Source organism: Limanda limanda, chromosome 11, assembly GCF_963576545.1.
Source record: "Limanda limanda chromosome 11, fLimLim1.1, whole genome shotgun sequence".
Taxonomy (NCBI): Eukaryota; Metazoa; Chordata; class Actinopteri; order Pleuronectiformes; family Pleuronectidae; genus Limanda; species Limanda limanda.
The window spans coordinates 6,864,998-6,891,329 of NC_083646.1; the positions used below are offsets into that span (position 1 = coordinate 6,864,998).

The 26,332-nt window shown below is 42.5% G+C and overlaps 1 protein-coding gene across 1 annotated transcript in view; it reads right to left on the reverse strand.

The window, feature by feature from the left end:
* Nucleotides 1–369: 369 nt before the first annotated feature.
* ago3a (argonaute RISC catalytic component 3a) overlaps nucleotides 370–26,332 on the reverse strand; it is a 31,690-nt gene continuing 5,727 nt past the window's right edge. Inside the window, exons 2-19 of the mRNA XM_061081081.1 lie at nucleotides 15,098–15,269; nucleotides 14,743–14,863; nucleotides 14,063–14,271; nucleotides 12,743–12,879; nucleotides 10,262–10,396; nucleotides 10,064–10,151; nucleotides 9,637–9,784; nucleotides 8,931–9,050; nucleotides 6,987–7,109; nucleotides 5,968–6,101; nucleotides 5,190–5,374; nucleotides 4,740–4,899; nucleotides 4,170–4,260; nucleotides 3,825–4,019; nucleotides 3,123–3,257; nucleotides 2,446–2,547; nucleotides 1,727–1,926; nucleotides 370–783 (exon numbers count right to left, since the gene is read on the reverse strand). Of these exons, the coding sequence (XP_060937064.1) occupies nucleotides 675–783; nucleotides 1,727–1,926; nucleotides 2,446–2,547; nucleotides 3,123–3,257; nucleotides 3,825–4,019; nucleotides 4,170–4,260; nucleotides 4,740–4,899; nucleotides 5,190–5,374; nucleotides 5,968–6,101; nucleotides 6,987–7,109; nucleotides 8,931–9,050; nucleotides 9,637–9,784; nucleotides 10,064–10,151; nucleotides 10,262–10,396; nucleotides 12,743–12,879; nucleotides 14,063–14,271; nucleotides 14,743–14,863; nucleotides 15,098–15,269 (2,564 nt within the window). The 3' untranslated portion in view covers nucleotides 370–674. The remainder of the gene's footprint in view (nucleotides 784–1,726; nucleotides 1,927–2,445; nucleotides 2,548–3,122; nucleotides 3,258–3,824; nucleotides 4,020–4,169; nucleotides 4,261–4,739; nucleotides 4,900–5,189; nucleotides 5,375–5,967; nucleotides 6,102–6,986; nucleotides 7,110–8,930; nucleotides 9,051–9,636; nucleotides 9,785–10,063; nucleotides 10,152–10,261; nucleotides 10,397–12,742; nucleotides 12,880–14,062; nucleotides 14,272–14,742; nucleotides 14,864–15,097; nucleotides 15,270–26,332) is intronic.

Here is a 26,332-nt window from a genome sequence, read left to right on the forward strand (position 1 = left end):
TAGTGAAAAGTGACAGAAAAGAGAAAACAAGAAGAAAAAATAAGGAATATTAAAAGTGGCAACTGGCCGGAACCTCCAGCCAACTGAGATAGCTAAATTCCAAAAGAAATCAAAAAACACAATGGAACAACTCCAGAGTCTGATGCTTCTCTCGTTTCAAACACCGGGGAGAATTAACAACAAACTGCAGTGGAACTGGCAGAATGTAAAAAGTGCTGCTGCTCAAACTGAATTGAGGTACTGTAAATGGCAAAGGAGCAGATTAGTGGGTGGTAAAGAGAGAGAGACTGTGCGGAAGGAGGGGAGAGGTACAAACAAACAGGAAACACACCCACCAGGCCACGAGTAAAGGAGACGAACAGAGGGGAGGGTGGGGGGGCGATGAAGTGGGGCCTGATGAGGGTGGAACTGGTTGGCTGGTTTCATATTGCATAATAGTGCTGAGTTTCTCTCCTTGTTTGTTTTTAAAGCGACGTTTGCATCCTCAGTCCAGTGTGGGTGTGCCTCCTCCCCTCCCTCCTCCCGGCTCTCCTCTGCACAGTGTCAGGTCCGGATTGACTAGGCGTGTGGGGGGGGGCTGGACTCGCACCTATGAGCCAGGCGTGCAAGGTTGCGTCTGTGTGTGTGTGTGTGTGTGTGAAGGGTGGCAATGACTGGGGAGGGTTGGTGGCAGCTCAGGCGAAGTACATGGTCCTCAGGGTGTCGTGGTGGATTTGAACAGCTTTGGCCAGCGCCTGGGGGTCCCGACCGTTACTCTGACCGGACACGTGGCTGCCCTCGGCGCTGCGGGGGGGACGGGAGGGAAGCAGTTAAGATGGACGACAAACAACAAGAAAATCTGCTGATATTACAACTAGGGTTGCAAAATTCCGGGAATATTCAAATTTGGAAACTTTCCATGGGAATTAACGGGAATTAACAGGAATATACGGGAATATACGGGAATTAACGGGAATAAACTGAAAATGTTGTAGGTAATTTATACTAACTGTATTTACCTTGTCATGTACAGACATAAATATAAACATTTTGTTTTGTCATAGGCTGATTTAAGCCCTGAGGAAACTTTGGGCACTTGACTATATGCTTCTGCATCGTTGTGTCATTCTTAACATAGGTCTTTGCACAGTATTATCAAATGTACACAGCCTTTCCTTCTACATTGGATGGGGTGAAATGTCTCCACACATGAGAGAGTGCACGTGGCATTGTTCTGTAGAATAAGATGAGAAAAAAGTTTGTAAAAAAGCACTAATGCAATGCCAGAGATATAAATAGTTAGCCAAACAATTGGAATCGTCTGTAAAAATATTTTACAATTGATGGATAAATGAATGGAAATAGGCTAGATGAACAGATGAACAATCCTCAATCAGCATGCTAATATATTTTCCACAGTAATATCATTGAAACTTACCTGACTAGTCCTGCACTCTACAGCAGGCCTCAATAGCCCTGCTGTAGAGTGAAGGATGCTGGGAGTTATCTGTGCATGTGATGGAAGAATGCACAGTGGAGGGTTGAAACTCAACATGCAGTGTGTGCTGCATTCCATACATCTTTAAAATAGATTCCCAAGCTTAACTTCCCATGGAAAGTTTCCGGAAAGTTTCCGGAAATTTACCGGAAACTTTCCGCCCCTTTGTAACCCTAATTACAACACACACACACACACACACACAGAGTCCAGAGAAGAGACCCTGTGCTCACTGTCTTCCCTCCTCACCTGTCGTGTTCTTTGTCCACCAGATGGTAGCGGGCTCTGAAGGCCACCAGGTGGGCGTAGTAGGCTGGCGCCGGGATGGAGACGGAGCGGGTGCAGCGCACGTAGGTGTGGCACAACTGGTAGGTGAGCAGCTGGAACTCATCAGCGGTGAAACAATTGTCATCCCACAGTACATGGTAGTGGGAGGGCCGGCTGGTGCCCTGCAGGAAGACAATCAAGTGGCAATATTAGATCATCATTAAGAACCACATTCAAGCTCCAATGCTTTTGGCTGCTTGAGATATTTGATAAGATTGCATCCAACCTTCCCTTGATCTAAAAAACCTTTTCAGCTGTATTGAAAATAGAAGCTTTTTTAATGAAAACTTGAAAATGACCAGATTTGGTTTACAGATCTCACAGAACTCTCCAGGATCTAAACTTAAGATAGTTATGAGAAAAGGAGAAATGAGAGAATAAGGTATTTCCTCTTTTCTCTAACTAGTTCAAACAATGCACAGCCCCTGAACAGCCCAGTGTTCAGACGTACAGATCTTAATAGAGGAGAGAGTGATGAGCAGAGAGGAGAGGAGAGGAGAGGAGAGGAGAGGAGAGGAGAGGAGAGGAGAGGAGAGGAGAGGAGAGGAGAGGAGAGGAGAGGAGAGGAGAGGAGAGGAGAGGAGAGGAGAGGAGAGGAGAGGAGAGGAGAGTGAGAGGCGAGGAGAGGAGATTGGTCTGACCTGTATTCCAGCGTGACTGCAGAGGTAAAAGTCAAACTCGTACGGATGGGTGATGTCCGTATCCACGGTCGTACCAGCGGGAATGTTTCCACTACGTCCAACCTGACAAAATCAAATTGACTTCAGTTAGTCCCTACTAATGCAATTAGAGAATTTTTTATATTTTCCTACTGTTCACCGTCTGAACCCCGAAACATCTGGAACAGCAAGCGGAAGAAGCAGGAAATGAACAACACAGAACAAATCTTTGATAGCAGTGAAAAAATTATTCTTGGGAAAAGAACTAGTTGATGGACCAACGCAGGCAAAGGTTTACCAAGTGCTTTCCAACCAATCAATTAAAAGCTTTATAGCCCAGAGAGGCTAATACTCCATATGAGAGTGCATGCTCTGAAAATAAGGTTGTTACTGGATAAGTCTGACTCTTGGGGCCTTGAGTGCCACTCCAGAGCTCTGGGTTTGCACTGGGCTCTCTAATGCTCTAATCAAATGTAATTATAGTAGTTAGGGGGGGTGAATAGTCCAGTCCAATTGACAACAAAAGGTAATTAAGCAGGCCCATTTCCAGTAGTTAACGTGCTGGCAGAGCATGGAAAATATGGACTAATACATAACGCTCTGTACTGGCTTTAATGGGAGGCATGGTTGTGTGTTTGTGTGTGTTGGTTGGGACTCACTCTTTCGTTGCGGTCGGCACAGAAGAGGCGGGTGTGGTGGCGTTTCTGCACAACAATGTAGGTGATGCCTGGCTGGTACTCCTTCTCCAGGTTGATACAGGCCTCACGAATGGCCAGCAGCTCATAATACAGCACCTGTGGGAGCCAGAGCAAAATTATATAAATTTTAATAATCTGTGATAATCTGTGGAATGATAATTTAGTCCTTAAACTGTACACTACATACTTTTATTATGTTCTTATGATGTTTTATCAGTCATGGACGATAGAGCTTTACACCAAACTTAAGAATAATGCATTGTAAAACTATTAAAAGGTATATTATGTACTTTTCCTGCATTAAAATGTTGAGAAAACTGTCATTTGATTCACTTTTCAAAACTTTTATTTTGATCACAGGCCCCTGGTGTCCAATCCTCATTGATTTTGACTTTTTATTGATTAGATCTTGGTCGTTTTTAACGATATATATTTAATCGAATGAATGGTTTTATTTATTATTGGACGTCTGGATCTTTTCAGAGAAACAAGCTGAGCAAAAGTAAACTACAGTTCAGCTAGCAGCCACCCGGAGGCGTCATGTCTTCAGAACAGCTTCAGAGAAACAACAGATTTCTAAGATTAAGAGAAAGAGGACAGTTCCAACCCCTGACTACAAACAAACAGTCATTTTGTGAAAGAAGAGAAGAAGTCTGCGCTGACCTGTCTGAACTGGCCTTCTGAAACTCCGTCCCTGTAGAAAATGATCCTGGTGGGCTTGTAGCGAGTTGACTTGTAGAACTGGATGAGCAGCTCCCGCACCATGGAGGCCAGGTCCTGGATGACCTCTTGCCTGGGCCTCTGGACCCGCACTGTGGCACAGTACCTGCTGGGGTGGGCGTCCATACTGCCAACCACCTGGAGGAGAGAGAGGGGGCACGAGTGAAGAGTGGCAGTGGAAGATTAGGGCAGCGGGAGGAAGGAGGAGGGCAGGAGAAGGGAACTCAGATAAAAATGCAAATCAAGAGAGAATGTCAAGCAGATAATAATTTTAAAAAAAGGACTTACTGCTGCAATCGAAGGCTTCTTCCCGTCTCCCGCAGGTGGATGAGTAACATCTGCTCCCAGGAAGATAACTGGCTGCTGAAACACTGACGGCCTGTCAATTCAGAAACAAAGCAAAACCATGAATTATACTGAAAATACACACATGGAATAATATGTTGTATGGTCGCATGCTACTATGGCATCTGTGTGTAACCCAGGTCTCAAATGATGATGTTAATAACTTGACCTTTTATAACCTTATATAACTGAAATGAAAAATATTAATTAACTGAGATATTTATTTTTGTTGAAAGATTTGCACTACTGTTTTTTGAAAAATACAAATTATATTTAAATGCACCCTCTGTCTCTGTGTCTTGGCATTCACACTAATGGCTCCAACCGAACCTAATAGTCCACATATGTTACATGTGCAAATATCATCAGGACAAATTCTCATGTATGTGACAGATACTTATATACTGACACAAATGATTTTAAATCCTTTTAACAATTTAAGGTGTTAGAAGCCAGTTTAAACGAGTATTACTATCTATGGCATATAACGTGGAGGGAGAGGGGCTGACTGACCGTTGATGAGGCACCAGGATGTTGTTGATGCCTCCCAGCTTCACGTTGATCTTGAGGCAGAGGTTGGAGAGGGTCTGAGGGGACGTCTTCACCACGTTCTTCACCTGGACACACTGTGTGGCCATGCCGAGGAGGGTGTCTCCTACTCGCTTCACCTCCGCTATGGATGTAAAAAAAGGGATAATCAAATAACATATTTATATTTAAAAATGTGTCATCCTTGCAGAAATAGTGATGTTTTTTTAAAAATCTATCCCTCAAACTGTTGATAAAAAGAATATTTTTCAATTCAGTGTATTTAATATGACTCTTAGTGACATACAGTGCATTTGGGAGATAGAATATCACTCTGGCATTCAGTCCAAGAATAGAATAAGTGTTTCCACAGTCTTCAAGACCAATACATATCTCTCCTTTACTATTAATTTTAATTTCCAGGAGTTTTCTCACCGTAGACGGGAGTCTTTCCCGGCAGGATGACGATGATGAGCTGCAACCCGGCGTACGTGTTCTTCAGGTGTCGGAACATGGGCTCCACGCTGTCCGCTCCCTGGGCGTATTTACAGAAACATGGCTGACCTTGGATTGGCATCCCGGCATCTTTCGAGATTTTACGTAGCTGGTCCGTGAAACCCCTGCAGGAGAAAGGAAAGGCACAGTGTAAACAGTGAAGGGAAGGGTGCTGGTCTCTGTAGTCTAGCTTGGAGAAAGCAAAATGAGCAAACAGCATAAATACTGCCTATGTCCATCTGCTTGAATTATAGTTTTCCACTTAATATTTACCCATTTTACCACATTTATTGGCCAAAGATTTTTTGTGCACCCATGCCAGTAATGTGGTTTAGTATTTAGTGTGGTTACATCCATATAAACATAAATTTACATACGTAAAGAACGAGTTGGGTTGTCTTAAAATCTAAGAATAAAGTCTGCAGCAGATATTTAATTTTCCCATGAAGCTGTTTTTCCACTGGAATAAAAAAACAAGGAATTAAAGGCAATTTTTCAAAACCTGGCCAGACCACAGATGGGAAAATATCCTTTTGTTTAACTGACATACGTTACTTGATATCATATATGAATTGTTGCTCTGATATTAACTATTAAAGTTAACTGTTAAGCTTATGGAGACAAAAATACACAAGCATCTGGAACATTAATATAGTGAGATGTAGAACTGTCGGGTGGTTTCAATATTAATCTTAAAAGCATGAATAAATAATCATACTTCAGGATTTCTTCCCGACACTGCCTCTGTGTGGCAAAGCAGGCGATGGCCCACATCTTGATCTCCACCCCGGTGTGGAACTGCTTCCCCCTCATGTCCCACACCCCGTGGCTGGGCGTGGCTACGGTGCGGTTCTGAAACAACATCGCAGTCTCACCTCATATACTCACAATTATGTGGGCAAACATTCGTACTGCTCACAGAACAGAATCACGCACTAACATACACTCTTATATTCGGAGACATCACCGGCATCACGATCACTCTACATCCACACCACAATACATTAATATGCAATTTTTTTGAACACATATTCACACTCTTCAAAGAAATTACTTCAAGAAACAGGGAATTACAAAAGAAAGTCACTTTAACTTCAAAGAAAAATTAGAAAGTGTGATGTACAGTGTGATGCACAGTGTAATGCACTATGAGATGGAATCAAAAGTGTGTAAGATGTGTGTCATGCTCAGTGCTGTGTAGTATCTGTAACACATGAAATGCACAATAATAATAAAAGTATGTCCACAAACAGATGTTAATTAACAATGTGGTTCAGTCTCAATAATCTGCTTCTATTGGAAACCTCTTAAATCCACCTCATTAAGTTCAATAAGAAGGATTAACATTAAGCAAATTTCTGGAAACGTTTTGGCTTTATCTGCCATAATGATCGACTGAAAAAACTTAAAGTTTAAAATCTATCCAATCATGATCTAGGTCATTTTATTTTGTTCAAACAAAATCGTGACATATGGATAAACCCATTTCCTGCCCTGTTTGAAACTGATAAACAAAGTGCTTTTATCTGTTTTTAAGGTGGAATCAAAGTTTGCACTATGGAGACTCAACCACAAAAAAGAAAAAGGCCGACACCATGGAGGTCAAACAGAAGCCAGTGAGTTAGTTCCCTTCAGAGACAAGCGCAGTGAAGGCAGAGGAAGGGGAGAGCGTGTCGGACAAACAGAGAGAATGGGCGTGATTTAAAAGAAGGGTACCATAAAGTGCTCTGTGCTCACCCTGCCGCCGTATTGCAGCATGGGGGCGGGTAGCACTCGCCCCGTCACGTGGGCCATCTCGTCGCGCACTTTGAACTGGAACTCCTGCACGAAGGGGTCGGCCTCGTAGTTGGCACTGCGCACCTGCAAGAGACGGAGGGGGGAAACGGGAACAGCGTCAGGGAAGTAGCTTATTACAGTACGAGTAAAGATCAATGCAGTGAAGGAGACAAGACATGTTTCCAACTGGGGTTTGACATTAAGCCTATTTGCCTTCTCGTTAAGAGTTCGATAACAAGAGCTGGAAGATTCTCGTATTTTGTAATTTATTGTCAGGTTACAGCCAACAGCTGGTTAGCTTAGCTTAGCATACAGACTGGAAAAAGGGGGAAACAGCTAGCATGGCTCCATCAGTAGGTAGAAGAAGTTATATCTCATTTGCTTATTCCATACAGAAACTTGTGAGATACTTCAGGTCGTTACCTTGTGCAATATTTTTAGATTTCCATCTAATTCTCAGTAAGAAAGCAAATAAGCATATATAAAAAAAGAAAAGGAAAAGTTGCTCATTGAAATGCACAGTTGCTGTGAATAAAAGTGTTATGTATTTTGCAGTAAACCTTTTATTATGTAATATTTTTCTAGAGTGGCAGTGGATAAGGACAAATAAAATAATAAATCTGTCAGGTCTCTTCACCCTCATCCAAAAGCAAACATATTACAGACTTAATTATGTATTTACTGACAGACGCTGCTCATCTGCTTGTTTTCTCCTTTTCTGCCTGTGAACCTGTGAACCTGTGAACCTTTGCTCCTCCACCCACACGGCTCCGACAGCTTCTAAATGAAAACACCAGCAGAGTGGATGTCTGTGATGATTTCCTGTGAGCGAGTCCAGTCATTTTACTCCTGAGTGAGGAGATAGGGAGATGTGGTTTAATGCGGTAAAAAAAGACAGGTACCACATGTGCACTGCTAATCTGATGGAGGCCAGAGGCAGCCGGTGAACAGCCTGTCAATCTCCCTGTGAGCGATCCGCTGCCGGCTCTGCAGCAGCCTCTCACAAATTGAGGTCGTTATGAATCTGGCATTTCTTTTCGTTGACCCTGCGTAGCCCTGTAACCGTGTAACCACCAAATGTGAGGAACAAGCTCGCATACATGCTTCTGTTAACGATAGAAAATGAGAAACTGGGCGAGGAGATTACCAAACAGGCAATTTGATATCAAGATGAGCACCACGGCAACCAGCTGTTGACAAGCCTGGCAACACGGCCATTTCACAATATAACGGCATTGTGGCGTGATGTTCAAATTTAACATTAATGGATACAGGATGAAATATTCCTTACAGTCAATCCAGGATTTTTTACTGTGTCATAAATTATTTCAGGATTCAAGGATTTCCTTGGCCTGGATTTAGCCTCACAGGCAGCTTTTTGTCTCCGGTGGTTTCCACCCCTAGACTGGTACACCATGACCTTTCAACCTCTATAATCACCATCTGAATGATGGTGCATGCTTGTGAATGAAATGATTCTTCCTAGAGATATTTCACTGGAAATATCAGGATAATATATGATGCAAAAATAGTATCTTTTGTGTTTTCTGCAACGCATATATAATTTGTAAATTCAAATTCATTTCCCAAAGACTGTTCCTGCAAAGAACAACCACAACAACAACAGAGAGGGATCAGTTAGGTTTTTTGCATAAATGAAAAACACTTAATTTTAGTACTTAATGATGAATGGAATATTACTAAGTGAGCAAGTCACTAATTAACTAAACTAAATGTTTCCTGTGATTAGTGTCAAGCTAGATGATTCTTCCTGGGGAAACTTTATAGAAATGATGAGGAAATAACAGATCTGTAATGTAATGTGTTACCAATATCCCTTGAGTATATGAATGTGGTGTCTCTGACAGAAGAGACCTTGATGCAGCAGGTGTCTCCTCAACTCACCAGCCGGCTGATCTCCTCTTGTCTGTCGGGTGCAGAGCGAGCTGTGGCTTTGATCATAGTGGAGGTCTGGTTATCCGTCAGCTTCTTGATGCATCGCTGACCAGCTACAATGTTACACACCTGCATGGAAACAAAGGTTAAACAATGCCTCATGACAGATTCAATCTTAATACCTTTAATTCTTATTTTACCAGTAAGAGATTTTCTGGGGAGAAACATTATTTTTCTGCAGTGGATCTGCTTTATATTTAAACAGATGATACTGGGAGCTTCCCCCGGATACAGCAGATTTCATCATATTCTGAGTTATGTTTAATTAAGATTAAGATACATTTTATTATCCCACACACATGTACAGAAATGCACATGCACACTCATGCAAGGGGAAATGTAACCTCTGCTTTTAACCCAACTGGTGTCAGACACACAGAGCAGTGAGCAGCCGTGTACGGCGCCCGGGGAGCAGATGTTAGGGGAGTAAGGTGCCTTGCTCAGGGGCACTAGACAGGGTAGGGAGAATCCTCTTGGATTTTTGGACAGATCAATCCAGGTTCGTGTTTTTGTTGTTTCTCCGTGGAGTCGAACCAGAGACGAACCAGAGACCTTTTCGGCCCATAGTCCAAGTTTCCGCCACTAGTCCTCCGCCTCATAAGAGTTATGTGTAATATTAAAACCCTACAACAAGACTAACACAGGTCTCTCTCACCTCCAGGGGCAGGTAGGTGTGCTTCTGCTCCTGGCCCACTTGTAGACAGGGTAAATGCGGGTACTTGAGCTGCAGGCTGTACTTCTCTCTGAAGTACTGGGCTACGGTACGCTCCACCGTCTGACCGTTTTCCAACTGCAGAGGGAACCTGCGGACAAACAAAAACCACACCTAGCTTTATAGCCATCTACCATAACTTCACAACATTCCATACATCATCAAATTAATTTTCCCAGAGCATTCTAACAGCGTCTACACATAGAGCATTGTCATAGATATGAACCATTTCCTTCTAATGTCTGTATGATGATTAAACGTCATTTGTGAACTATTCAACTTCGGATGTAGATCCTCATCCACTCAGCTACTTCACTAATAAATGACTAATGTTCAATGCATGCTTGTCAGATGAGCCATCATGACTCACGTTTGATGGCTGGCGGGCCGACGGGTCACGTTGCAGACTCGGTACTTCCTCCGCATGGTTCCACAGTGCGTCACCTCCACCTTCAAACCTGGTGAATAATGCAAAGGGTTGGAGCTGCATTAGCAATATGTCTGTTTGTGGTTTGGCGTTAAAACACCGCCCCCCCTTTCCTCACGTGCAGGGAACACATGGATTCACCTTTGATTTCTTTGGTGAACTTGACCCGGTGCGAGTCGGTGAGTGGGCGGGGCTGCTCGTCGATGTTGTGGATGTCCAGCACTTCACACATGAACTGAATGACAGGCTGGGCCTTGTAGAATGCAGTGGCAGAAACTGCAACAGAGAACAAGGACGAGAGTCGTTTAAGACAAATAAAACAACAACATATTATATTATCCTTTCACAAAACAGTGAAGAGCAACAACTATTTTTTGTTACATCACTTTCTGTAGTTACATGATAGCGACCACATTTAAACAGCTTAACAAAGTTTACTGGTCACCGTGTTTGGTATTAAACTCAGGATCAGAGAGTGAAGGTCCCTGATAATTCCAATCAACCAATTAGGAGTCGACGTAACAGTGACATCACTGTAACTGAGCCTGCATGTAGAATGTTGTGCCCTTGTATGAACTAAGGTTAAGAAATAATATCAGTTAACGTCTACTTTATTAACATCTGCCTCTTTAAATTCTGTTCTAAGATTTAAAATAGAGCTCATATTCAGTATCACACTTGACTTTCAATTCAATGTGATCTGATCACCCACTAGAGGGCAGCACCATGGCAAAAATGCCATCTGATGAATCTTGGGGAGATTGGGGTTTAGTTTGGGGGTTCTGCAAGTCAAGGGGATTTTATTACTGAGACTGAATGAAAACACACATATGGTCTGTTGCTCTGGAGAAGAATGAGAATATGTAAAGTGGATCCTGAGTCACAGTCAGCTCCTTAGTGACTCGTGCAAGCAATCTGTTGCCCAGATAGTTGCTTGAGTCTTGCATCATTGCCCAGTAAATCTCACTTGAGTTGTAAGCCATTGTGTTTTTTACTAATATATACTTCATTAGTCCTATTACCAAAATGTATGCAGGCACAGTCCACTGGTTTATAAAACTCTATATAAAATACATATATTTAGGTAGTAAATATAAACAAATATCAAGTACATTGGATTCCCTACTTTTATTTTGTTGTTTTTACATTTTTTATATCAGGGGCAACATTGACTTGCTTGTTTAACCACACAATGTGGAGCAAATGTACATGTATAAGATGAAAAGTGTGGATAAGAGCCTGGAAAGTTAAGTTGAGTGCAAAACAAGGCACGACAGCATAGTAACAATATGCAGTGACACAGTAGTAATATAGTAACAAATATGGATAATGTGGAATTAACCTTTATTTTGGAAATGGAATTTAGGTTAACCCTAGAGCCCTGCATGATGCCATGCAGAGGAGTAAGAAAACAAGTGCTTTGCAGAAAGCTGCTGCTCTGGGTTGTTGCTGGAGAGCAGACTGGTGGTGACCAATTGATTTCCAAGGATGAGAAGGCGGGAAAGTGAGACAAAGAGAGAATGAGAGGGAAAGATTTAAATAGAGAGGCTTCAAGCACTTGGAGCGAAACAAAAGCCGTCTGAAGGAAATGCTCCACACATCTACCCTCCTGACCCCAGCAACACCCACCAGTCTCACTCATGGAGGCACTACTACTAACACACACACACACACACTCACACACACACACACACTCACACTCACACACCGCCCTCCGTCTCCACAGCAACCATCCAGTCAGTTCCCATCCAGCAAAGAACCCACCTTCCTCCAAGCTCCTCTATCAATCTCACACAAACACACACGCTCTTGTGCACAGTGAAGCCTCCACCACCTCCTGCAGTGTGCATATGGTGAAAGACATTCTGCATCTCCCTTCCTGTTACATGTCTTCCACAAACAATAACAGATTGAAATTGTAGCTCTCTATTCCAGGTCATTTAACAGATTTTTATTTTTGCTGACAAGGGGCCCCGAGCCCGAGCCAATTACCAAAATAGATCTTGGAACATTATATTTTATATCTGAAAAGAATCTTCTGAGCGAGAGGAACTAGATCCATTCTGACTTTGCTCTGCTTATGAGAAATGTGCTGATGAAAAACTATTGGTTCCCCTCGACAGAACTATAACTTAAGTCTCCATAATGTCTAAAAACCATTAATAGAAACCTGAAGACCTTTTGTAGCTCCTAAGAAATAGTAGCTTTCTCATGAGCAAGACAGTCACATTAAATCTATGTTAAATTCAGCTATTACATTTCCTAAAACATCACATTAATGAGAGTAAACTGTTCATGCACAATTCTCTAAATATAGCTTGTTTCACAGAGGCTCCACTTTGTTCTAATCAATGTGTTAAATTATTAAAATCTCATTTCCACAGATGTAACAGAGGAGCAGAGAAAACACATTTCTGAGTGAACGTACAGGAGAAGACAGTTTTTATCTTTAAACAAAGATTGAATCCAGTGAAACCACAACATCTCACTGTGTCTGAAGCAGTGAGCAATAAAAACAACTGTTACATTAATATTGTTGAAAGCTGTGAGGCCATATCGAGCCACTGGGGAGACATCACAGTAAGAACCGGAGCGAGGCAAACAATGATGATTGGCTCTCACCATCGATGTTGAGCATCATCTTCCACATGGCGGGCCGCACAGACTGATGGAAGCCAAACCAGACCTCCCTCCCGCCTCCCAGGGGATGGTCATAGCCCTCCGGAGCCGAGAAGAAGGATCGACCCACTGGAGTATACCTGGATGGGGGAAAGGGACAATAATTAAAAAAGGGCTGAGAGGATAAAGAAGGAAAGATAGAGTAAACAGTCATAGGGAGTGAAAACAGTTCAAGAAGAGAAGGAGTGAATGGGGCAAATAGGAAAGGGCGCTGGAGAAGACTGGACATGTGATCTGGAGCTGGACTCGGACTACACAAGTTTTAAATTCCAGACTGATTTTGAAATCGAGTTGCGTCACACAGAAGAATCTTTGCAGATATTCACACGTCTGAATAATAAGATTATAAAAAAAATGGCACTAATCAAACATTACAGAGTTTTATTGAGATTATTTCTCCAAAGGCAGCGACATATAGAAGATATGTCAGTCATGGGACCTCATGGGGAAGCAGATGTTAAAGTGTGATGTGGTTTGCTCCAATGTTAATAAACTAAAGCAGGAGGCTGAGTGAGTCTGGATGAGAGAATGGTCAGAGAGAGGCTCAGTGAAATCGTTATCTTGGCCTGTCGTCTGATTTCCCAGCTTTCACATCCTAAATTGAGAATAAAAGTCAATATGTGTTTAACAGTGTCAGATTCAGCAGCTCTTCAATGTGGTCTGAAAATACATCCGTGAAATAAAAGGTTGTTGACACGGCCTGGACCCATCAACCTCTTATTACCTTTCCCGGGATGAATAATTGTTCAATGTTTCTCTCAGTGAAACCTGCATTGTCAATGTGTCAAGATGCCAGAGAAACACCGGGCGCCTGACACCTGCGAGCGGAGCTAAATGAAAAGTGTCGTATATATATATAACAATTTCTAATAATGCTCTGACAAAGGTTTTCATTAAAGCGCCGGTGATATTACGTTTAACGCTGCCTCTCACTGGGGCTTAGGAGAGTGATGTGGAGTGAAGGATTGCACGAGGTCAAGTATGAAGCTGAGCCCATATAAGCTGCGTTTGATTTCCGTTGGGATCAGAGAGATGATATTGACGCCTTCCGTGACAAAACAAATAAATAGTGTTTGCTATAAGTTGAAGAGGGATCGTTTTTTTTACGACGTGTTTGACTCAAGAGGGAGACGGGGAAAGTAAATTATCCTCGACATTATTACTTCTTTAATGGTCATTCTGAAACATTAACATTTTCTATTTAGGCCCAAGAGGTTGAACTAAGACGTGTGTATCTTGTGGAAGATAAAAACATGAGCTCACTTCATGGATGGCAGGTGTCGCAGGACCACGTCCACTGCATGAACAGGGTTGGTGCTGATGGGCTTGTCCAGCTCCAGAGGCTCAGGCATGCTGCGGCCGGTCAGCACCTCGTGGAGCATGTGCCAGCTGACCAGAGACACAAACTTGATGGACACCTTGAAGGGACGATCTTTCCCTCCCTCACCTGGTAGAGTGACATCCAGGTCCACCTGTGAGGGGACAAGAAAAAAGGGAGGACAGAGCCGATCAGATCACATGGACTGTTTAAACACTGAGGTCCGGGGCATTTTCTGAAATCTTCTGGAGGGGCTGTATGCAAGAATACGAATGGCCGAGTCAATTGCTAAAGACATTATCAGAATTATCAGAAGTAGGTGAGATGATAAGATGTGCCATATATAGGGAAGATGACAACGTGGATGTTAACTTGGAAGGATGCTATTCGGGATCTTCTGCTGGGTTCTTCATCTGTAAAAAGGCAAACTCCAGAAAATGTCTTTGAGTTTCACATATGAAGAACGCAAGCCTTCCTGCCTAAAATCAGCTTTAGAGAACTTTGTGGTGGCTGTCATGGTTTGATGCACTTGTGTACGTTCTTCTGTGAGTGCATGTGTGTGCGCAGGCTGTTTGCAAGTTAGGATTGTGCGTTTGCACTTGAATGAATCTGTTTTCCAGCTCACCCCTGCAGGTGCCACAGGTAGAGGGTTGGCTGTGTACAGGCTCCTCTTCCCATCGTACACTGGCCTGCGATCCCCAAAGATCGTCACCTTGAAGTGCTGCACCATCGAGTCGACCACCTCCCTGTACAACACACACAGACTCTCAGTTCAACTGAACCCAGCAAAGTACAGATAAAAACCTCTGTGGATCTAAAGTCACAGATTAAACCCCAGATATATCTCATGTGTCCGTCAACCTCCATTTATCCCTCGGAAAAACACAGCAAATTGGGATCTCACTCCTTGTAGGATGCTCTATATTAGATATTAGCTCAGTGCACATTTCTAAAAGGTTCAAAGATGAGGACTGCCGTACCTGTTGACTCGCCGTGGACACTTGTCAGGCTTGATGTCCACCTCGTAGAGGTAGACATCCATCTTGGGGATCTCCACCTGGAAGCAGTTGGCCAGCAGCTTGATGGGCTTCCCCATGGTGCCATAGCCAGGCCGCCGAGGCAAGGAGAACAGGGACTGGGCCCCAACGGCTCCTGAGAGAGAAACAGAGAGGAACAAGGAGGAACAAGGAGGAATTTAAAAAGATGTGCAAAATGCATTGGGAATAAATCATGCTGTGCTATTACCGACAGATATTGGTTTATCAAAGATTCAGTAAAGTAAATACAAGTGGCTGATGGTGGGGGAGAAAAATGACCTGTGAAATTCCAAATGTCAAGATAAGATACGTGTAAGGGAAACACCAAGAACAAGCATGTTTGACTTAGACATTTCAAACATTTAAAGGCAAACACACACACACCCACCACACCATCAATAAACCTTCACACCTCCATGCAATGTGCAACTGAAAACTTTATCAGACAAACAGGGGAAAGTACAGAAAGTGTCAGGGGAATAAAGCTGGTTTCCAAATTATGAGCATTTGAACATGCACCTACTCAAAAGCAAACTGTTACACACGGGCCGACACACTGTATTTTTGGAATACACACATGAAACACAGGTGCATTGACCACAAATGCAGTGAGTGAAACAGGAAGTGTGTGGATCGGCAAATGAAGCCGTCTCGATGGAAACGAACGGATGATGACATCTGTTCGGTCGCATTTGGAAAAAGGAAGACAACAGCTGAATACTGTGACGTTACACAGGGTTTTCATTTCACTGTAGTGGAACATTTTAAAAGCAGGTCCTTAAAGATGACTAATGGACAAATGACTCACATTTCACATTAAATTCCTACTGTGTTACTAAACTTACGACGGGACCGAAGATTCGACTGAAATGTCAAAGTTGACGCATAATGATTCATAAGAAAATACACTTGCTCGCCCACTAGCTCTTCTACAATAGACTAAACTTCCGCCACTAAGGGTCTCTCAATCAAAACAAAAGTAAAAGACTGAGTTTGATGATGGCGTGAACGAGCGTGGGAGTTGTTGTGTTCACCATCATTGCCTAAAATCGACCTCTACAGAGCCGGAAATAAATAACCTTCATCTTTTTAAAGTGACCAGGACAAACAGTGGAAGGAGAAAACTGTTGACTGGCTAAATGTGTAGCTAAATTAATTGGTTAATTTAGAATCAGAAAGTATTTATTGCCAAGTAGGTTAACACCTACCTGGAATTTGCTCTGGTTATTGGTGCATACAATGAACATAGAAACATAAAAACACAATAAATACACCACACATAAGAAAAACAATAATAATAATTAAAAAACAATACATATTTACTTCTTATTTACCTCTTATTTTCTCACTTTTTCTAATATTTACACAAGGTAGCATTTATTTAGACATAAACATATCTATATAAAGATATATAAGACAAAAGATATAAAAAGTGAAATTCAAATTGCAACAAGACAACAAAATATGCATTTAAATAAAGATCTCTGACAAATTATATCTTCAAGTACTGTTATGTGCTCTGTGCGTGTTTCACATGTTTTCTACGTGACACACTTGTACTAAAAGATGGTATTTTTGCATATGTACACACACACACACACACACACACACACACACACACACACACACACACACACACACACACACACACACACACACACACACACACACACACACACACACACACACACACACACACACACACACACACACACACACACACACACACACACACACACACACACACACACACACACACACACACACACACACACACACACACACACACACACAAAGGAAACATGAGTCACTTTGATCCAGAAACAAGTGAGTTCTCTTCGGCTAAATGTGTCACACTCATGTCAGTGCTATTCTGGGTCTGCTGAGGCTTGCCCCCCCCCCACATCCGACCTGAAGGAACAAATCGCTTCGCTGACGTGCCAATATAATGTCTGGATTAAAAATCAGAATGCTATCATGTTTTTGGTCATTCTGATGCAAGAGCCGCCAAACGTTACACAAAAACTCAGATGAGACTCATCAACTTTCCTGGCAAATGTTTCTCTCTTTCACCCCCCCCCCCCCTCTTTTTTCAGCCGTCTTGTTCCGTCTTCTGCTGCTCGCCAGTCTCAACCGAAAAAAGAAAACCAGGCCCAGATGTGTCACCGATAAATGAGATTCGTGGTTGGAGTGTGATTCATCACCGATTTGACTCACAGCCTCACATGTGTGGGTGATGTTAGGGTTGAGGGCCCAGCAGAAGGGAAGTTCATAACAACCCTCCCTAGGACGGAACAGAAACCTTCTGTGAGGTGACGGCCGGCAACGTGAGCAAACCCCCCGACTGTTTGTTTACAGTCAGGAAGCCGTGGAAATATGTGTTTTGACCTGGTCCCTGTATTCTGCGTCTCCTCTGATTGGCTGTGGAGTCCAGCACCGTTGATGGAGGGTGTAGGTCTGTGTGGAAAATTGTTTTTAAAAAGGGGGAAAGTCTGGAATTCCTACCACAGCTGTCACTCTCACACAAAACTATGTGAAGGCTCAGTTTTGTAATGGTAATTCCCATGGGTGCCCTTTGTGAAAAGTACGAGGGAAGTCCAATTTCACACACACACACAGACACACACACATGAATGACGGAAAGATAGACTACAAACATTCGGATAGGTCTTCATGAGGCGGCACAAATGAGGTCGTCTATCATGAAGAGTGACTTGTCCTAGTTCCTAATTCAGGCGATTTCAGGACTGAACAAGTCCTCAATTTAAACTCCGACAATGTCTTCCGTTACTGGGAGAACTTTGTAAATGTGTGATGGTCCTGGTGAAGTGGGTGAGCAGGGAGTGGCAGGATTAGAGAGGGGGCAGAGTTGGTGTAGTCTGACTTTCATCTGCCTCTCGGAACTGGCTTCCATTCAGCGTGAGTCACGGAGAGAAACACACCGCGGAGCATCCTGCTTCTTTCTCGTGGAGTTATACAGGGTGAAGGGTTAAGTTTTGGTTTTCCGCTCCCTTGTTCAGACACACACACACCCACACAACCACTTGGTTTCATTATTTTGGTATGAAACCCACACAAGGAGACGGGCGGCAATTTGTAGCAGTGGTATTGCAGGGACACGCTGAAATGATGAGCTTATATTTCCCACATTACACACACAGTCGCTACACTTTTGGCATTTTTGTACAAACACAAGCGCGGACTCTCCCTGATACACACCGACAAACTGCAACAATTTATAAATTCAAACAAAGCAATCCTGACGAAGCACAACCTCGAAGGCCAGACCTCCAAGGAAGCGCCCCGATCACACAGAGTAACCTCCAACCCGCAGTCCTGATTTCTGTTTGGAATAGAGGCAACGTGACGAGATGCACACGAGCATCAAAACAACCAAGTTTTGTGGGTTTAATCAAAACAGCGTCACCGTGATATTAGGCCGCCTCTACATTCTTTGGCTTCCTGTGAATCCTGTAGATCTGGTTGATTGTGGCGCCTGCAGGAGAAGCTTGAGACGCGGTGATGTGGGTCATGTTCAGGTTCCCTTTGCAGTGGTGGTCGCTTTTCAGAAGAGCCCGACCAATATGAGCCTTTCACAGTCACCGTCATCACAGTGATGTTTGCTGATATGCGCCGATATGAAAACCTTTATTTTACAGATTCAAAAATGCAGGAAAGATGTAGATTTATGTTGTTTTTATATAAAAATATTTATTTTTATTAATTCAAGCACTACATATTATCATATATACCTGTATTTGGTGGTATTAGATTTTTCCTTACAATTAGAATTATTCATCACAAAGTTAGTGGTTAAAGTGTAAAATCTCAACCGTCTATTACATTTCTTTGTCGTAAGGGTTTGAAAACAACATCTTAGGAATTTAAAAATACATTTTGGTATCAGAATGTTCTATTCAGGCTGTTTTATAGGTCAACAATTACTAAAATGTGAAATTTACCTGACTCCATAGGAGGATATTGTTTGTAATGAAGTACAGTTCGACTGTCTTTTTCAAAACAAGAATATAGCAGCTATTGAAAATTGACTTTGGCTCAACTATTGGTGACGACTGCTCGCTGTGAACACTGAGCAACAACACCAGGCACACGGCGGGTGATACACTGAGGTGTTGAAAATCCACCTGGCTTGTCGCACAGGTGTGTGTGTGTGTGTGTGTTTGTGAACAGCCAACCTGACCCTGATCGTACCGCAGCACCTCAAACGCCTCCCTCCTATCTGTACTGCTTTGAAACTGTGCGTCTCTGTTCCCTCCACAAACAGACAAAACAAATGTGCTTGTCCAGAGGAGCAGGAGCGAGGGGGTCAGAGAGAGAGAGAGAGAGAGAGAGAGAGAGAGAGAGAGAGAGAGAGAGAGAGAGAGAGAGAGAGAGAGAGAGAGAGAGAGAGAGAGAGAGAGAGAGAGAGAGAGAGAGAGAGAGAGAGAGAGAGAGAGAGAGAGAGAGAGAGAGAGAGAGAGAGAGAGAGAGGTTTAACTGTCAGGCCGGGGGGGACGGTACATATTACTTTAATCTCAAGCTTCTGCAGTCATAAGGAGCTTTATCCTACAAACTTAAAGGAGGTACAACTAAAACAAGTAATTAGCCAGACGACTGATTCTACAACTGTTTTCAAACCAAAAGGGAGGTAAAACAAAAGAAAACTAAATGGGAAAGGACAAATGACAAGGAAGGCTATTTACAGACCCGTCAATGTCTGGGGAAATTGGGTATGGACTTTTTCCGGGGTTTCACTCAAGAAGAAAGCAGCAGGAGATCAGGCGCCCGAGTAGATCATGTTGGACACAGGAAATAACTTGTTCATGCCAGTGTGGAAAATATGTGTTTTTGTTCCACACCAGCATCGGCTCTTATCACCAAAAACTCTTGAATCTAATTTTTCTTCATAATTGACATCGTACCGCTAGATACTGATGCAACATATCATTACAAAGCTAAGATTCTTCCGATTCGACTGATGTAAACCATTTCAATATCCGATCACCACAGCCGGTACAATTAACGTCTCAGTCAAGACACTAACACGAAAAAAACATCACAAAGTCGACGTCACTCACCTAAGAAGCATCATATTAATCCACAGATCGCTAACATTCCAACGAAAACAGTCTTGGTACATTGCCAAAGGTCCAGACGATTCAATCCAGTAACATAATCAGTCCAAAACACACTATTACATCAAAGAATAGCCACAGTCAGCTGTTGCGTAATCTCAGCGCAGCCAGCATCAAGATGTAAACAACATGAAAGATGTTTATTTGTATGAATTTTAAACCATATGACCGGTTTTGCCTCCTTTATATAAAAGTATGATTTTGAGTGTAAAAGTAGCCTTTTTAGCCTAGTTGGTTACCATAGTTCCAAATAGCCTTTGTGGAAAACGCCTAGACATGCCCTTAGGAAAAAATCTGTGAAATATTCATTTTCTGTGGTATTGTTATCAAATTTGAACCACGGCTAGTCAAGGCTTCATGCTAGGGTCCCAGTGTGTTTTCCAGCTCATAAGTCCCAGCTAGAGTCATCTGCAGGCATCTGTTTAACAAAAAATATTCAGGCGGAAATAAAAACCTTCTACTTCACTGTGTTCCAACTGCTATTACTCAATGTCAGTAGCACTTAGACTGATTCTGACTGATGGGGGGGAAAGTTCAGAATGTTACCTTTCAAAGAGACCAAGATCACGCATGTACTGCAAATGGTTCAAGAACAGCTTTCAATTTACTTTCGGTACTCCTCAGACAGGCATTTTAGGCGAATCTCACCCGCTGCTTAAGAGGCTACAGCATCATCAACCTGTCCACTCTTTTGCTTTGAATTTTCCTGCTGTATTCTAACACGGGCTTGCTCTGAATTTTCCGGACGTTTTACCAGAAAGCTGGCAGGAAATGTCCCGGGAAGGGTCCGGAGCATCTGACTCTGACATTTGCGTTCTCACATACAGCCCCTCCGGGACAAACATCCAGAGTTCAGTGCTTGTCCGAGAACAGCTTTGTTGTCATGCTTCATATGATGAATAAGACCTTGACAGTCAAGTGCACCCTCCACTGGGTTTGCTGGGTGTGTGGGAAGCTGTACAACCCCTGACACATGCAGGTGCTTCCACAGCTTTACAGGAAAGTCGACTTACTGCGAGACTAAACACAAAACTACTCAACAAATACTTATCAGGGATGCGATGACCTCTACTGCTGGAAGGTGACGTGCAATACTTGGCTATGACAGATACTGAGAGCTCACCCACAACCCCACATCAAAAGGTTTATTGACTCCACTAACAGGGAGTGGAGGAGTTCAAGGAAACCTCCTCTTGTTGCGATAAAAGATTCCGCGCTGTGTTTGTGTGCGCACTTTCAGATAATTACAGGAAGGACATGCTTTGACAAACAGAAGACTCGAGATTTAATCCTCCCCCAGTCCGTGTAAGTATGTTTCTCATTTCCTGAGCTGCAGACAGTGAGAGATCACAGAGGTGGGAAAGCCCATCTTTACCATCAATAAAAATCAACCATCGGTGTGTTCTGGGGAAATGCAACTATGATAGATGTGGGTTGTCATAGCCATTGGAAATTGATGCAATAGCCCTGGGCCTATTGAAACGTGCAGAAAAAAGTCATTCTTGTTTTCACATTTATCGTGAAGTAACCCATTCCTTTTATAACCTTGTTCAAGTTCGGGTTTGTCATTACACTGACTGCTGCTTACTGTTAAGCCTTTTAAGGTTCTTCCAACATTTTTCTTAAAATCCAATTTGACTATTTTTGAATACGTCTTTACCTTAACTACCACTGAAAGGGGAACTGGAGTTCTAAAAATAACTGTGTGGGGTTTACATTAAGAAATTACATCAATTATTATCAGGGACACACAATCACAGGTAAAATTAATGTCAATGAAAATGTCCTTCAGTTAATAATTAGTTTACAGGGGCAAGAAACACTGAACTGTTTGAAATTACCTGCATTTATTTATACATCCGTCTTAAAATATGTTCAAATCTAACAAATAGACATTTTTAATGAGGAAAAGTTACATTCTGAGTTTGCTATTCACAAGAATCATCTGCTGATGCAAAAACGTGATCTTAGAAGTCTTGAGATCAATTAGGGATGAGCAACAAAACAATATCATTCATTTTCACAACATAACTTTTATCAGGAATCTTGAAGGATAATACCAGGTTGCTGTCCAGCAGCTTAAGCTCTGTGCAGGCCAGCTGATGCAGCAGGACAATTACCTCAAACGTTTCTGTAAATCTACTACAAAACGACTTCAGGGACCTGGAGAGTCGTTCACACCAGACAAAAGCAGTTCTGCAGGAAGAACGGTCCAAACTTCCTCCTGATCATTGTGCAGGTCAGAGCCAGAGCTACCACGACTGGCTGCTGCTGCCAGAGGAAGTTCAGCCACTTTAATCAACTTGGGTTTTGCAAGCATTTTTCCACGAGACTGTAAATGTCTGATGAATGGGTTCAATAAAGTCAAAAAGGATTATAATAGCTTGCATGTTATTGGTGTAACAACATTGTGTTTTTCTGTGAGTGCGACTTTGATCAGAACACATTTTTATTACCAATAAATGAGGAAAGCAGGTAAATCCAGATGGTTCAGATCCTTTTTTTTGCCACTTTTTTCTTCCTCTTGCTTGGGCCAAATGGAAAAGTCTCAGCAAATCTTAATGCTGCCAATGTTCTTCAAACTCTATAGCGATATCCCGAACCAAAAGCTATGATTTCATGTGCTTATACCTTGCAGGATTGAAAGACATCTCTTACGTGTCGGTAGTTTCCTGCTTTGGAGAACAGCCGCTGTGCTCAGCTGGAATTTATGTCACTCACGCAGTTCTCCAACAGTAACATGGATTCATGACAGAAATACAGATCAGAACTACTCCTACGAGTCCTGCAACATAATCTACTTTTCCGCCGCCCATCAGCATCATCATCCCAATATGTTACACACACACACACACACCTTCACTGAACTCATGTTGTGTGCTGCTTGTGTGTGGTTATAGCTGGCTACACTACACTTGGACATACTCCACCACTTTTTGTTGGCAGATGAGTTTTACACAAGTCGACTGGCTCAGTGAAGTGCTGCAGTCGCCCTTTGCGGTTCAAGCAATCATCAATCTTCCAGCATACATACACATACACACACACAACACTAAAATCAATGTTAGAAATGCGTTGTCTGGGCCATTTGTTCATGAAGGGAACTTTTTAAACTTTATTGTCAGTGTTTTTCTGAATTGTTTAATTTGTCCAGCAACAACACAACAAAGCATTAATAATAATAAGGAACTAATAACATTACAAGTCAAATCTGTGCTCCAGGATTCATTCTTCATTTGTCACATCAGGAAAAATTTGCTCACAATACAGAATCCATTGTATTTGAGCAGACAGTAACATTAAATACAAGTTAGTTTTAGTTAATTAGGAGTCACCGGTGCTACAGTGCAATCGTCCAGATGTAATAAATAAATGAAATGGTGCATTAGAAATAAAAAAACAACAAATATGATGATATCTTACACCAATAATCATGATCCTTTTCTTAGCAATTTTTTTCAGAAGCATCTCAGCAATGCGAACTCGTTCCACTCTGCTGCTCTGCAACACAACACAGTCACACTGTGCACAGTGGGCTGGGATCCAGAATAACTGGATAGTGAGAAGCTAGGCTGACGTCCAGTCCCTGCTAACCACCCCCCCACCCCCCTACTACACAAACGTCCACGCTGCTAACGAGTGCACATGTCCACACACATACAGGCCCACACACACACACACACACACACACACACAATACAGCTGTTGTGTTTCTAATCCAGAGAGGGCTGAGCTGTGGGAACAGGGCGAGTGCTCGGCGGGCGAGGCACAATGGCGTCAGTCACAGCACGCAGAAAGTAGAAACACACACACACACACACACATACGTACACAGACAGACGGGGAGGATGGATTGATGCACGTTAACACACAGTCACACTCCTCTGTCCGACCCCCCCATCCACCTCAGGGGTGTTGTGTCTGGCACCCATGGGAGTCAACGCCACTCGCTGCCGCAGATAAACAGCAGCAGGAGGCCGAATACTGACAAGCTGACGGAGGCCTGGTCAGTCACAACAACATGTGCAATTGTTGACATCAACCTCGGGGGGGAAACCTGAGGCCGAGTGAGTGGAGGACTGCATAAGTCAGGAGAATAACATTGGGTTGGGGGGGTTTAGAGAGGGTTACGAGTTATCTGCAGTAAGAAGACAACTGTGACACTGCCACAGGTCGGTGGAGAACAGCTACACACAGACACGCACATACAGTAGAGGTAGATAACGGTGTACAGTAGAGTGTGGACACCCAGCAGGACCAGACAAGGCTGGGCTGAGCCAATTTTTGAAAAGACAGTCAGGTCGGGTCGGTCACGTTGGCTGGACGGATTTTTTTTTTTACACTGCACTGTCTGTCTGGAATCGGGGGGGAAACAGGCAGTAACCATGCGTGTCAGGGACAGAGTAACACAAACTCAGTGCAGCTTTTATTAACTGCATCGGGCTCAGGTCGGGTTCAGGGACAAACAAACTGAATATGTCGGGTTCGGGTCGGTCTCCATTCGTTTTCTCTTGGGCTTGGACGGGTAAGAACTGAAAATTGTGTTCAACCCTGGCCTAAATCAAATTTTTTAAATTACAAATCCTGCTCATTTATTTACAATTACAATCCAAGAAGAACAGAGTTAATTACTTTTACTTTTAAAACTGGAATGTTTGATAAACTATGGTAAAATGTCAATATTGTAGAGCCAAATGCAAATAATTAATATATGCTTTTTAAGTTAAATTTCATATTTCTTTCTATAAAGGAGTCTAGTTTCTAACAGCCCAAGTAAAAACTGAGGAATTTGACCAGAATGTATTTTCGGATTCAGACACAGACAAACTGAATATGTCAGGTTCGGGTCGGGCTCCATTCGTTTTCTATCCTGCTCATTTATTTACAATTACAATCCAAGAAGAACGGAGATAATTACTTTTAAAAACTGGAATGTTTGATTCACTAAACAATGGTAAAATGTTCATTGTAGAGTCAAATGCAAATAATCAGTATATGCTTCATAAGTGAAATTCCATATTTCTTTCTATAAAGGAGTCTAGTTTCTAACAGCCCATGCAAAAAATAAGGAATTTGACCAGAATGTATTTTATAAAGATCATCCAATTAGTCTTAAACTAAAGAGATCAAGTTAAAACCCTTCACACAGACAGTATGAGCTATGTTAAAGGGAACAGGAGATTCTAAATGAAGTCCTCTGTCCTCACGGTGCAGCTACACCAGCCTGAGTGAAACACGGCTTGCAGGAGTTGTTGACTTTCTCTGTTGACTCGGGCAAGTCAGCTGCTGTTACTCTGCATGCGCTCCAATAAATTCATTAGAGCCAAAGCAAGTCCTCGGATTATTGGGTCATGTCAGTGTCTTAACCAGGATTTCTTACTCACATTAAAAAGGTCAGGTGCTATACCTATTTGTTATGCTCATGAACAAGTTCTTCCACAAACAATGTCCCTGTTTCTCTGGACAGAACTTATTCATGGCTTATCTCCAGAATTTATATATAACAAATTGAGTTTTATTTATTTATTATAAAGTGTATTTAAAATTGGAATAGATAAAAGACCAGAAACAGACTTTACACAAAAAACGTATTATTCTTCCTACAGTATGATGGTGTTTACAAAAGTGCACTTTTTTTTGGAAAAAGCGACAGCTGCTCATCACATGGTGTTATTCACATCTGGTTTTTGCTGTAAAAATGTTAGATCCAATACACAAGAATAACACATGACTCAATTTGAACTCCAATCATATAAGAGGCGTTTAAATCGACTTCTTTGATTCCATACAAATGAACTTCCATCGTAGGAAATTAGCAGCTGGGCCTTTAAATGTGAGAATTGCCGCTGAACTCTATTGAGACTGTGGGGAAAACTGACAGGAGATAAACATGGATTCATCTCCCTGCCTCGGACAAACAGATTTCTGTCTGTCCTGCAGTGAACCCCCTCCCCAACAAAACACACATAGCTCCCCATCTAATTCCCTCTCTTCCTGTCGATAACCTCCCCCTAAAGTGAAACCCCTTTCAGCTCCCCCCAAA